The sequence below is a fragment of the Paralichthys olivaceus genome, chromosome 16 (genome assembly GCF_024713975.1).
Source record: "Paralichthys olivaceus isolate ysfri-2021 chromosome 16, ASM2471397v2, whole genome shotgun sequence".
NCBI classification, from domain to species: domain Eukaryota; kingdom Metazoa; phylum Chordata; class Actinopteri; order Pleuronectiformes; family Paralichthyidae; genus Paralichthys; species Paralichthys olivaceus.
The window spans coordinates 6,782,134-6,796,203 of NC_091108.1; the positions used below are offsets into that span (position 1 = coordinate 6,782,134).

A 14,070-nucleotide genomic window follows, 5' to 3' on the forward strand; every position below is an offset into this window, starting at 1 on the left:
TACAGATGACAGGATGCATCAGGTCCCTGGGGTGTAAACCTGTGAACAGCAAGCAGTGAAAATGTGAAGTTACTCTCGGGGTTTCCCCTCGAGTTGACCTGTCGGCTGTGCCCTGGGGGCCAGCATACCTCCACAAAAGAGGGAAAGAGAAGAAAAAAGACTGACACATTGATGAGGGGTGGATGGAAGAAAGCATCCAGAAAGAGAAAAGAAACTGAAAGCCATAGACAGAAAAAAAAAAGGAGAAAGAGACACAGATAAGTGCGCCTTTGAAGAGAACATCAGCAGGCGTCATGGCACTCAGGCAAACCTTTCTCCTCCCTCTGTACAGAGGACCCATCTCAGTAGATGAAAGCAGGAGCCTCTTTGAGGTGGTGCCCTGGCATTATCCCTGCATCCTGCATCAAGTAATTGAAAGACCCAAGTGTATGGTAGGGGGCTCAGGGAAAGGGGAGAGGCACCAGGCTGAGTCATCCCTGCAAGTTTTGGACTGGCAGAAAGTGAGGAGAGAGCCATGTTTTCTCAGGGGTTTAGACGTTCAATGAACTGGGGACTGACTAAGAAGAAGAAAAAAACAGTAGAAGACGTTAAAAAAAAAGTTTCAAATTATTACAGACATCTAAATCTCTACCTGCCTGTCTATCTGTGGAACCCATACCTCACAAACTGTTCATGTTATCACCTTCACACTTCTTATTTTTACTGTTCAGGGCCCAAAGATGTGCAGTGTTGAATTAAGTGTGAATCAAAAACGCAATGTGTTTATACTTTTGAATAAAAAGGCGACCAGGGATCTGTAGCAGCGGCGGCATCGGCAGGTGGGACTCATGAATGCAAGCGATGCCGTCGATCACGATCAACATTGCAGATGAACATTTCTTTTGCATTTCGAGAAAGAAATGTACAACCCGTTCCAAACAGGCATGTTCACAGCGAGCACTGCACAATGGAAATCTAGTGTGATGTCTTTTACAGCCAGACAAGGAACCAGATATGTTGAATACACCCTCAGGGAGCTGGCATCTCAGCATTAACATGTTTATTATACAATTTATTAAGAACAAGACTAATGAATACTAAGCTCCCTACTGTTAGAGTCGCTGATTGAGCATTTAGTATGGAAGGAGTATAACACATAATATATGCAGGAGCTTGTGAGTTGTGATGCTTTATATAGCTCATAAAAGGGGGTGTAATTTGGAAACTGGCCGGCTGCCTGCCAAGTTAACTGACCAACTGAAGCAGGAAGGACATTTGTGCTTATAAAAATCTAGAGGACAACACTATGATTTTTGGGTGCAGCTGTGAGCCGTGTATATGTTATAATAAAATAAACAGAATAGTGGTGTGTGTGTGTTGCAATGCTTTTATTTGAGGAGTCCTGAATACACTCGATGGATCAGTGTAATCTCTGACAAATCAGTGTCGATGCACTTTCTGCTCGCTCTTTAATCCTCCCTGCAATGAGACTTAATGTTTTGCAGCAAATGTATGAAGTGTATTCTTGAGACGAGCACAGTGCACATTGTCACACTTTCACCTTTGATGAAGTCTGTGTTTGTTCGATGTCATTTACCTTTCAAACACATGTATGTGAATTGAAAAAGAGGACGAGAAACTGTGTCATTGTCTCACTGGGAGACATCCAGACATTTATTATCAGTAGCTGGAGCACCCACACCCTCGTCATTTGTCCCCCTAAAGGTGTCCTCCTCCTGTTCCTCTTCGTCCCTGCTCGCCGTCCTCCCTCACTCCCTCTGCTTTTATTTATTTTTTTCCAGTGGATGACACAGAACATGGTTCCTCATTATCAGCCAGACTCCTCCTTCTCTCTGACTGCTGGTGTTTCTCCTCCCTCCCTCTTGTGTGTAGAGGCTCGGCAGTGAGCGTTAATCCCGGATTGCGCTGCCCTGCCGTCTGCATCCCGTCGTTGCTGGGAGAGCATGGCACGGCTCCAGGACCCCTGTCCTCACACAGGAGAGAAGTGACCGAGTGAGAGAGAGAGAGAGAGAGAGAGAGAGCGAGGGAGGGAGGGAGAAAGAGGGAGAGTGGAAAGAGGTGCAGTTGGGCTGTTTCACGACTGTCACAGCTACTTGTTCACTGCCCCTGCACTGTTTCTGAGTTTCAGTCTAACACTCTCTCATACATAAACAAGAGAGGGAAAAAAAGAGAGAAAGGATGATGGCCATTCTGTCGCAGCTTTGGGTGCAAATGTGATTGAAGAACTATCCTGGGTTCCAGCACATCATCACAACCTCGCTCTGCTTGTTGCGTCTTCCTCACCACTCTCACTTAGGAGGGATTAAACTTTTTTTTTTTTTTTGATCTCTTGTTGGCACATCCGGAACTCTGAGAGTCTCTGACATGGAGTCTCCCACCAAAGAGATCGAGGAGTTTGAAAGCACGTCCCTGAAGTACCTCCAGCCCGAACAGATTGAAAAGATTTGGCTCCGGCTCCGGGGATTGTGAGTATACATCCACTTTTACTCTTTTCAACAAGTGTGAAGAAATGCTGTGCGTATGTACAGTATGTATGAATGTGAGTGTGTGCCTCTGCATGTGTGACACACTGTATGTGAATATATCTGAAACTATTAATCACAGACAAATTCAGATAAAACCCTACATGGAGAACTTTGTTAACCTGATCGACATACTCATTTTGTTTCCTGTGTGTGTGTCTAAATGTCATTCTATGGTTGCAAGGACAAATTTTACCAGTTTAACCATCGCTACAACTTCAGTTTTAACAGCTTTAATATGTTTTGTACTTCACTGCACCAGATGCAGAGTTTTGCTGCTGCCTCATAAGCAACCAGATGTTGGTGCCATTTTTATCTCAACAACAACACACTTGTCAATGTAAGATGCAAGAAGACTATAATTCGTACCTGAATTATTTGATTTGTGTATCTTCGAAAGCGAAAGGGAAATTTCGTACATTTCTCAGTTTTTTTCATCTCCTTATTTTTGCCATTTATTTTTGGGGGGTGGCTTCTGTCACCCACCTGAGCTTTTGCGCTTTAAATAATACAAGAACCTCCTCAAGTCAAGCATTCCTCAGTTTCTGTGAAATGCTGCAGCAGTATAAAATACTACTATATTACTTTCATACATCCACCAGCTCATCAACACCTCTGTGACCTTTCGCCCTAAGACGAAAACCCTGCGCAGTTTATAATGTATGCAGGTTGAAGTGGGAATTTTTCTCATTATTCTTACTCAGCAGGGGGATCAGTGTTGCTAGGACGGTTTTCTATTTGGAAAAAGACGTCTTAAATGTTACTGCTGGAGGTCTGAATGAAACGGTTTCCTCCTGCACCACAGATGTCGACAGAGTAAATGATACACGGCTTTTCACGAGTTCATCTATCATCTTTCCTCTCACATCGCTCTAATTTATTCTTAGTTATTTTCGTGTCATTGTATTTCTGTTGCTCCGTGATTAGTCATTGTTTCTGTGTCATAAGCCCAACATGTGGTCCCCCCCCCCATCCTCTTCCATCATCCTCTGCCACGCTCGGCTTCCTCGGATGGCTTTATTGTCTCTTCCATTTGGTCACCGCTATAAATTTCCTATCATAACCATCTGTAAATATCTTTGGGGATATTTGATAGATAGTGAGTCCGATGAATGTAACAGGGGTCGTAGACTTTCTTCCTTCTTATTTTCTCTTTTCTAAATTTTTTCTTCATCATCATGGCTGCATGGCTGCAGTCTGCTGGGTGCTCTGAGGGCTCCTGTTGCGTGTCAGAGATCACATTAGCCTTTAATCTCACAAAGAGCCTCTGTCTGAAGAGAGAGCTCTGAAAGACAGGCAGCCCCCACAGATGTCGACGCACCATACTGTGTATGTTGTGTGTTTAATAGGGAGGGATTGGTCCTTTGCAGTATATGCGTGTGTGTGATGTATAAAGGTTGATGGTGCATGTGGTTTTGTGGATGATATAGATTGGATGTGTGTTAGGGAGTGTATGCAGCAGCCTGGTGACATTTACTGTATGTGCTGCCAGCTTATCCTAGGAGATTTGTTTGGCAGCTGTATGATTTGTGTGTGTGTGTGTGTGTGTGTGTGTGTGCACGCTGGATGGCTATCACAGCACTCTCTCTGGCACAGTGCACTCCACAGAGTACACCAATCATCCTTGGACAGGCAGGGGGATCATTCGCTTCGGACAGTTCTCCCCCTGCTCAACCTTCAGTGATGCCGTCTAAAGCCTCGGTGACATCAACTGATCAAGGAATGAACAGCGTGATGTGCTTTATTACTTCCCTTTGACAAATCGCCCCTTTATGTTTTTGCATCTGTGAATGGATTCCAATGGATTTCCATTAATAAATTAGATCACTGGGACAGACCCGACCGCTCCGTCACCCACTGATTAATGGAAATCAATGCATTATTTAATCACTTGATCAACAGTTCATCACAGAGAGCTCCCTTAAGGGCATCTTAAGACTCTGGCCAAGGAGGATCAAGGTGGTGGGGCTGACCGCTTTATTGCATTGTCTGATTTGCGAGGCACAAAACATAATCTAAAAATGCTACACTACTTTTACATTAATATTTTACCTCTTATGCCATAGTCTTTTTCCCAAGTATGAGGATTAACTGCTGATCTTCATGTTTAAAGTAATAATCTGGTTAACTAGTTTTACAGCCCAAAGCATCAGTTGACATATAAAAAAATATATCAGATGAATCACTAATTAAACAGTACATTAATAAAAGCCTCAAACTAGATTCACTTAACAAACTGCAATAATTAAGTGCGTCTTACATATTAATGAAGGTTAGGATTTGTCAGTTGGGTGGGGGGGGCCTTGGATCAAATGTAGCGGTGCAGTGGTGGTGCTGGTGGGTTTTGGGGATCGTGAAGGTTGATTACATACGTCAGCGAGCCGTCGTCCCGGGAGCATGTAGGCAGCCCACTCTCAGCCTCACACCTAATCAGAGGAGGACAGTAAAGACACTGACAGGGTCGGTAAAACCCTAATGGGTTTTTTGATGGCTCACCGGCCCACATTATCATGACTAAAAGTACCGATCACATTTATTTACTTATTAAACAAAGGCGCCAAGTCGCAGCTCTGGATTGTACCTCTGGATTGTACCCCTGAAAACACGAGTCATAATAGTGTAATGATATTATGGGGCAGTCATTTTCTGCTTTGCTTTTACTGAGAACTGATGTTTTCAATGCAAGACTTTCACTTGTAATGGAGTATTTTTACTCTTCTTTTCCTTAAGTAGAGAATCTGAATACTTCCTCCAACCCAGAAGAAGTTGATGTTACCTGCAGGCAGCTTTTTAAAAATCCCAATTATTTTTTCAATCTTAACAACCACTGATAACACCTGAGACTAAAGGTGACATCCAACCATTCACACACACATTGATACAGTTTGTTTGTACATGCAGCATTTCACTGAAACACACACACACACACACACACACACACACACACACACACACACACTCTGACACACTGATGGCAAGTATTTGAAGGCCATTTAGGGTTCATTGTCTTGCCCAAAGTCACTTTAACATTCTGACATTCAGAGGAGCCGGGTATCAAACCACCGACCACCCTGATCAGTTAGATGACCCGCTCCATCTCCCGAATTTCCTTGACTCCTTTCAGCCCACATCCTCATTATGCCGAGGACATTGCATTAAAGCCTCCTAATTAGAACAAGCTCTGTGTTGTTGACAGACACACATGGGATGTAAAGGGAGCTCAGGGAGAGCGAGGGGGGGAAGGGGCAGAAGGTGGGAGAAAGGATTGAATAGGAGGTGAGGAAACGCAGAGATATCAATACTGTTGTTTCTCTCTGACCTTCTATTTTCTATTTGTTAATCATTATTTGTCTTTTACTTTATGTGCATTTGTTATAATTCATATGATTTCCTTCAAACTCGTCCCCACTACTCTTTTCATTATTATGTATTCTCCGTTTAAAACTCCCAACGCTAACACAACCATCCAACTGTGATATTTAATATCTTTTTAATTGCTGGATAGAACCCAAATGATGAATTCAATCTTTTTCCCCACTAATCTTGAGGGAGCTCTTAACATTTCTTTGCATAGACTAACTTCCTTAGCTTGCAGTTTTACGCTGAGCCGCAGGAAAGATTGATACAGCAAAACGACAGAGAAACAAATCAAGCTAAGTGCTGTGAATCGTGCCTGACTGGAATTTAAAAAAGTGCGTCTGTGGTCCAGTGGCAGCGTGTCCATCCGTCTCTTCACTTTGCTGATAAGAGTGCTGTAAGTGTGTGTATGAATTTTAGCTTTTAGAGCCATGCTGTTAACTCTCCATGAAGTGTGGGTGTGTTTTGAAGCCAAGTGATACTAGGTGTGTTTTAATGTCACTGTGTAGGTTCCCAGTGTGTGTGTGTGTGTGTGCATGCAGAAGTAAAGTAGGAGGGATGTCAGGGGGTGGATTGGTGTGAATGTGTGTGCGCATCTGTTTTTGCATATCATTACGCCTCTTAAATCCCCAATTTGCATAAGTGATTGCAAGCACTTGCATTTTTTTTTTTACATTTTCCTGTGTGTGTGTGTGTGTGAACACAACTGAATGATGTGACTGTTGAGAAACAAAGAGTGCAATCAAAACATATTTAATATTTACATATAATTGCTAGAAATATAAATACTTGATCCATTTGCACACTTTGGCCCTCATGCCAGAACACTTATCCAATAAGCTCTTACTCAAATTGTGAGGGTTGCAAGTTTGATTCCCTGAAGTGAACCCGAATTATTAGTTTCAGCTCAGTAAATGCCACCTGTGCGAACATTTTAATAATAGACGCCTCTTAATTGCTTCTTATTTGGCAATTTGTGGGTAGATTTGATTCATAAAATTGTTAAACCAAGTGTTTAAAGAGGGAGAATATATTAGAGCATCCAAAACGATGATATAAACATTTCCAGGATCAGCCTGTTTATCTGTTCTTCTTTTTCCCACTCCACAGAATTTTGTGGAAATTGCTTCAGTAGTTTTTGTGTAATCCTGCGAAATAACAAAAGAGACGAACAAACACAGATGAAAATATCACCTCTAGAAATCAAGCTGACAGAGATGGAGACAGAACAGTTTGACATGAAGCCACAGAAATGGACAAGACAGTTACATTCACCATGCAGTCAATGTCTCACAGTCGAGGATGATCCATGGACAGAGACCTGCATAAAGAGGCTGAGGCAGCTGGTGCAGGGAGATAACTTGCAACAACTAAATTGTATAAATTATGACCAATTTAATAAGCTCTCAAACCGCTGAGGAAAATAATTGGCAAGCCATATATAATGAATAGAGTATGATTGATTTTAGATGAATAATTTCCTGTATGTACGATAGGTGTGGAGCAACTCTGTTTTAGTGAATGCAACACATCTTCAATGATAACTTGCACCAATCTATTTGTATCGGTGGTTCTTGCATGCGGCCCAGTATCTTAAATTTCTGTCGTTTCAAAAGAAAAATAAATCGGACATGGAGAGTAACGTTTAAAACGATGTCTCACCATCCTCGTGTTTGTTTTCTCTGGCAGGCGCAAATACAAGAAGACGTCCCAGAGGTAAGACTTGCTGCCAGGACCTTGGACCTCTTCATTCTCATCCTCCCTCATATTCATCCCACTCTCCTCCTCCTCCTCCTCCATCGTTTTCAATATTCCACCTCTGCCCCTCCCACTCACCATTAACACTGGACCTTCCTTTACCTTTACATTGTCGTTCTTTATTGTCCATGGTTGCTCATGCTGCAAAGACAAAAACTCTGTTATGAAACTCTGTTCTGAATCTAATGCAATCTCAATAAAAGTTGTTTTTGTTGCCATGATTATCTTCATTTACTGTCAACCTCTGTTCCCGAGGGCCAGAAGTGCAGCTGAACAAGTGCAACACACCTTGTTACACTGCGCATTCACAAACTCTATTTCTGTCTGGTGTTGTATCGAGTGCCGACTCATCATTAGATAGCCGGAGCTCTAATGGATAGAAATGATGGTGACGCAGATGTTTGGGAGCAAAAGACGTCTCTGAACTTGAAAGCCTGATAAATAAGTGGAGTGCTATGCATGTTATCTTTGTCATTATAAAACCTTCATTTGTCTGCTGCTGCTGGAGATGCTCAGGGGAAATCAGGCTCTCCATTAACTGGGACTTGAATGTGTTTATTTACAAGGATGCAAACAGGGATTAATTAACGCCACTGGATGAATTGATAAAGCAGATTAAACTATCATTTCATACAGTTGTTTCTGTATTGATCTGAAAAATGATTTTGGTGTCTTTCATTATTCACGTCAGCTTCCCCTGTTGTGACTTTTATTTCTGATGCAAAGGGCACATTTTATGGCTTTAGGACCCGACAGACCCTGTAAAACTCAATGTTTAAGACACATCTGCAGACGGGTTTAATGCTTAGTGGTTAAAATGGTAATGCTGTATTTTATGGGTGCCATTATTTAGCCTGAGTTCCTCGAATAATATTCAGCAGGTCAGTGAAAAATATATAGTTCATAGTCGGATGTGAATATCTATCATAGGTTTAAGTTTGTTTTTTTTCTGTTGCAGATTAATACACATTTTAATTCTAGCATATAGACGATGCATGTGAATCAAAATGAACAGTACCCATGGTCAAAGCAAACATATCACACATTATGAAATCATGGATTGTTTTCATTTCATTTTATTTGGCATCTAGAATGTCACTCAGTGTGCATACCTCTGCCAAGGCCACACAGTCCCCTGATGAAAACACATGTACAATCACTAGATACAGATTTTTATTTGGATCTGCACCAAATTGCACACTCTCATAAATATTAGTCCCCTAAATGTGAGATCCATGAATTATTCTCTAAGAAAGTGCTCTAACTCACAATGTTAAAGAAAGTGAGAAGAAATTCCTGGATCCGCCACCTGATCCGGATCTGCATCAAATCTGAATGGGTCCTTTCCTAATACTCTTTCTATACCGTATCCTTCCACAGGGTTTCAAGTCTGTTCATCCAGTAGTTTGTGTGTAATCTGGCAAACTAACAGACAGATACACACTGACCAAAACATACACTCTTTGGCATCAGCAATAAGAAAAATATTGGGTCACCAGCCTGATCCTTTAAAGGCAAATCACTGGTATGTGTCTAACAACACAGTATACGTTTTTAGTTTTCCTTACTTCCTTATTTTCTTTATAATATTCAAATAAGAGCACATTACAACAACCAACACAGAAGCTTATTTCTCTGTTCAATGCACCACTCCTCTCTGCAACAGTTAAATCAACTGTTGCTTCTTCAATCAGGAGAATACATTGGCACAAATCGTGTTAACCGAGTAAATAGGAAATTGCAACGACACCACAGATGAGACTCAAAACATATGTGTATTTCTGAAGTGCCAGTTTAATGCTCTTTCATGACATTTTCAACTGTGGGATTTCTGCACAGTTAGAGTAATTGAACGAAACTCCTCATGCTACTCATCGGCACAGCGTGTGGTCGCTTGCAGCGGCACAGAGCGAGAAACTCTCACTCTCCCCGTCTCTCTGTCGCTGTCGCTCCGTCTCGCTCGCTCTCGCTCTGCTGGGTGGGTGAGTTCCTGTGTGGAGGAGCCGGGTGATTGACAGCTCCATATGTGTCTGTGTAATTACGGTCGGTCTAATTGGCAGAGAGGAACACTGGGACATTGTCATTACTGACACACCAGGACAACCCCTCACACACGCAGATGGAGGGAGAGATAGCCTTCTTCACAGGGGGAGGGAAGGGAGAGAGAGGGGTGTTTGTGTGAGTGTGTGTTTGTATGGAAAGGGAGTTAAGAGACATGAGAGTAAGGCTGAATAGAAATAAAAGGTAAGACTGTGTAGGCCTGAGTTTGTGTTGGTCTGGTGGTGGTGGTGAGGGAAATGTTTGCCTGTTTCTATTTTGGTTATAATTTTCGATCACATGGTCACTAATGTGATCTGCTCTTTCAACAGCTGACAGTTTTAAGCCCCACCTCCCTTGGTTACCGTTGCTATGACTGGCAGCTCTCCATTCTTGCACAGCACAAAGGATGTGAAGTAGTGATCATATATAGTAGTTCTTAGCATTCTTAAAAGCATGTGTCCAACAGGGATTCTCATTTCAAGCCTGCAAGTTGTTGACTGAAATGCACCTGTCGCTAGTTAGCTAAGTAAGCTAACGATAGGTCTATGAGTCCGCAGATGATGCGTGCGGCAGACTTGCCCTGTTTTAAAGCACTACCTAATACAAAGTGAAGCCAAATTCTCTCAATTGCCGCCTGGTTGGCTGGCTGTTGTACAAGTCATGCCCTACCCTGCCTCCTCCATGTTATCAGGTGGGACATGGGCCAGAAGTCAGAGAACAAGACATTTTTTCTCAAAGATGATTTCTGGCATTGTAGGTGGTTATTGTCATAATTAATGTTTGAGTCAATATTTTAGGTAAATGTGGTTTTAATTAAGTATTTGATGCTATAAAAACAGGTAAAATGTCTTGATTGACAGCTGAGATCGAGACCTCGATACTGTGGCCTCATCATGGCTCAAAAGCGTAAAATGGAAGCACTCGCATCAGGGATATTTTGGCTTAATTTAAGAATTAGGCAAAGGCTGGAGGCTTAAATCGAAGGTCCCAGTCACCTCATCAGCTGATAATCTTTCTAGGACAAGATACTTAAGATACAACAATGTTCCTTGACTGTAGGACTCCTTTTGCCAAGTATACACATAAAACTTTTCTGCTACATTTCTTAGTGGCTAGTCCAGTTTTGTCAATCTAAATATCTACATGTTGTTGAATGTGGTGTATTTTTATGCTTCAAATCTATAATTTCATTCATTTTGGAAAGCAGTGGAGCAAAAATGCAGTTATTTTGTGCCTGAATATATTCTGTGTAGACACACACAGAGGACAGCCAGAGAGAAATTTTATGCCATCCACTTTCCCAGAAAGAAAGAACCAGCAGTAGCTCTTGTGAACACAAAAAAGGCATCGATCACCCAAGTCTGACCAATTACAACAATTGTTTACCAGCAAAGTGACAAGTAGATATATCTCTGTATTGCTTGGCCTGTAAACAGTGTTGAATGAAACAGGCTTTTACTTAAGCCTGTGGTCACTCCTTGTAGCCCAGGCTTTAAAAGCTTTAAGTGTTTTGCCATCTGATCCAGGCATACTTCCAGCCTTAAATGGCCTTATGTAGTCAGCACAGTTGCCAACGCTGTCGTGAGTGTGTTCCTGTGTGTGTGTGTGTGTTTATAGAATAGTTTTCCTGTATCATTTCACTCTCACAGTGCCGATGTGTTCATGCACATTGCTATGAAGCATCGCAGGGATACATGTTTACAGCAGATCCATGTCTCAAGCCTGCTCCCCTCCACTTTGCTCCATTCTTCAGACACTTTGTTTGTAAATATGTTCATGTATGAAATATTGAGACTAATGGCAGTGTCTCTGTTTGTGAAAGCAGCAAGAGGGTTTTCGGGTCAGACACTTTCACGACAGGAACATTTCTGAACAGCATGCAGGACATAACGTATAATAGATATTTGCATTCTCACATACAGCCCCTCTGGGAATTTCTGGTTCAGCACATGTCTTAAGGCAGTTTTGGCTTCTAAACAAAACTTTCATTTTCACTTTATGTTTCTGTCTCTAAAGCACTTGCTGCAATAATGACTTGATATTTAATCATCAAAATGTCAAGTAGTAGACAGATTATTTTTTTCTGGTGCGACTGCAAGATCAGAAGTATTTATTTAGCAAAACAGCTGCAAAAACTTGAGACTAAAAACACCAGGTTGTTTGTTGCCATTGAGGGCACAGAGGTCATGTCATGGGTCATTTTGGGAGTCTGCTGGGTTTTAGAAAACTTATGGAGAATTTATCTTTTACATAAAAAAAAAAGTGCAATATGCTATAATCTGTATTTATAGGATTTCTCTTCATATGAAGAAATGTAATTGACTAAAAAATCGATATTGAACAGTTAAACGAATGAATGTAATTGTTTCCAAAGGGACCACGATTCGCATACTTTAAACTTGCCGCAGTGAAACTCCTGTCTGTGCAGTTAAGCAGGACAGTAATTTCACTCTAGAAAAAAAACACTAAAATATCTATCAAAAAAATCAGCACATTGACTGAGGGTAAAAAAAAAAAGCAGGAGCAGTGTAGAGGAGGACAGATATCGCCAGGCTGAGAGTCACAGGGGAAAATTGATCTCTTTGGTTAATGTCAGTAATCAAGGAGCAAATCTTCCAGGCATTGGCTGCCTTTCAAGAACAACCCATTAGATGCCATTACCCAGGCCTCTCTGTCTCTCATCCCTGTGGTCCAGGCCATTTGTCAGTCACCACAGCGATTGGAGTTCAACGCTGAGCTGTTATGGAACAAATACTGAAACAAACACAATCCTATCTCGTAAAACAAAAAACGAATTGTCTCTCGAGCAATTAGGAGCTGGAATTACAGTTGCAATAAAGATGATGAAGATAAAATAAAGACAATGATGCACACTGTTTATTAAAGTAGAAATTAGACACACAGTCACTAACTCAGACTCAGTTGAAGCACAGTCTCACTTTTGAAATGTAGTGTTGTGACAAATCTTTCAGTCACAGTCAGACGTCTTGCCATGACTCATAATGATCAGGTGTTTTTTTGGCATCTTGTTTTTATGGTCATGTCATTACAAGACACGTAGCCGTGCTTCCATCAAAGTTCAGCAAACATTTCCCATAAAATATGACATAAAAAGATAATTAATGAGCCCCCCCCCCCCCACACTTCTGAATATCAAGAGCAGGTTTACTTGGTTCCTCACGGACGTGTCATTGCAGCATTTCAGAAGAAAACACATTGTGCTGATGTACTTCAAAATGCGGAGAGTCAATCCATGATCGCTGAAAAATGACACGGAATTATGGTCTATTCACACAAATCAAATGTTCTCTGTCTTCAGTGCTGGCGGAAGCTGTGTTGGCTCATGTGCACTTCAGTCTATTTACCAAATCTGTTCACATTGCTTTTAATTGCAGTTTGGTTTTATTGATGCACCAACTTTTCTGCATCAGCCAAGATTAAAAATTTTTTTTTCAACATTTTAATTTTTAATGACAAAAATTCAAATATGCAAAAAAGCATATTAATTAAAATGATATACAACAGTTTTATTATTATACTCTACATATTTACACTATTTTAAAAGTAATATCTTTATTTCAAAAAGCAGAAGACAGAACTTAAACACTACAGAGAGCCTTAAGTTTATCCCAATAAAAAGCTTCCTTGCTAATTTTCTCAACAATTACCTGAAATGTTTTTTCTCGTGAGTATAGCAAACATCTTTGTGCATCCTTCATGTTTTGAAAAATCTATAATCCTTTTAACATCACGTATTGCATGAAGTGGGAAAAGAAAATCTAGTTCAGAATCAAACAAATAAATGATTATATCAGAAAATATGATGTGAATGACAATGCGTGAAAACCATTTCTTTACATTGTGCTATGAATTGTGTAGCTGTATCATGTTGTCTCTTCCATTGATGGAGTAAATTATCTGCAGTGTTGATAAAAAAAACAGGCGTCTGTTTGTTTAGACAAACAGCTGAGAGAACTCAAGACCTCAATTTCAGCCACTAATGATTCACTTTCATTCTTTGCCTAGTTATTTTGTGTTTGGTTCGTGTGTGCAGCAGCTTTGTTTGTATTCATTGTGTAGCTCAGCCAAAGGCAGCAGTGAACCTTCATTTTTGGAAGTTGATTATTTTAAAACCATTACATTTGGATTTCTCTCTGGAAAACTGTGTTTGTGTTTTTGTTGTTGTTGTTGATTTACAGCACCGATAAACTGATACTTATGATCGAGCTCCTCTCTCCCTCGATCTTTCTTCACCTCCTTCTTACTTCCTTTACCCCATCGCCTCCTCTCAAGTACTACCTGATGATTAGATGGGTAATTGCCTGGCTCACACAAATCTCCAAGCTCAGGCTAATTACATTCTTCTCAACCGATCGCCCCCCCCATCTCCCTA

The 14,070-nt window shown here is 41.1% G+C and overlaps 1 protein-coding gene across 5 annotated transcripts in view; it reads left to right on the forward strand.

Moving 5' to 3' along the window:
* The window catches only part of pde1cb (phosphodiesterase 1C, calmodulin-dependent b), a 76,050-nt gene that overhangs the window by 24,947 nt on the left and 37,033 nt on the right, over positions 1-14,070 (forward strand). Inside the window, exons 1-2 of one of the 5 annotated variants that reach the window (XM_020099996.2) lie at positions 2,229-2,465; positions 7,569-7,595. The exons of the other annotated variants lie outside the window; for them this stretch is intronic. Coding sequence (XP_019955555.1) covers positions 2,365-2,465; positions 7,569-7,595 — 128 coding nt within the window. The 5' untranslated portion in view covers positions 2,229-2,364. Of the gene's footprint in view, positions 1-2,228; positions 2,466-7,568; positions 7,596-14,070 lie in introns of those variants that run through there. 5 annotated transcript variants of the gene reach the window in all.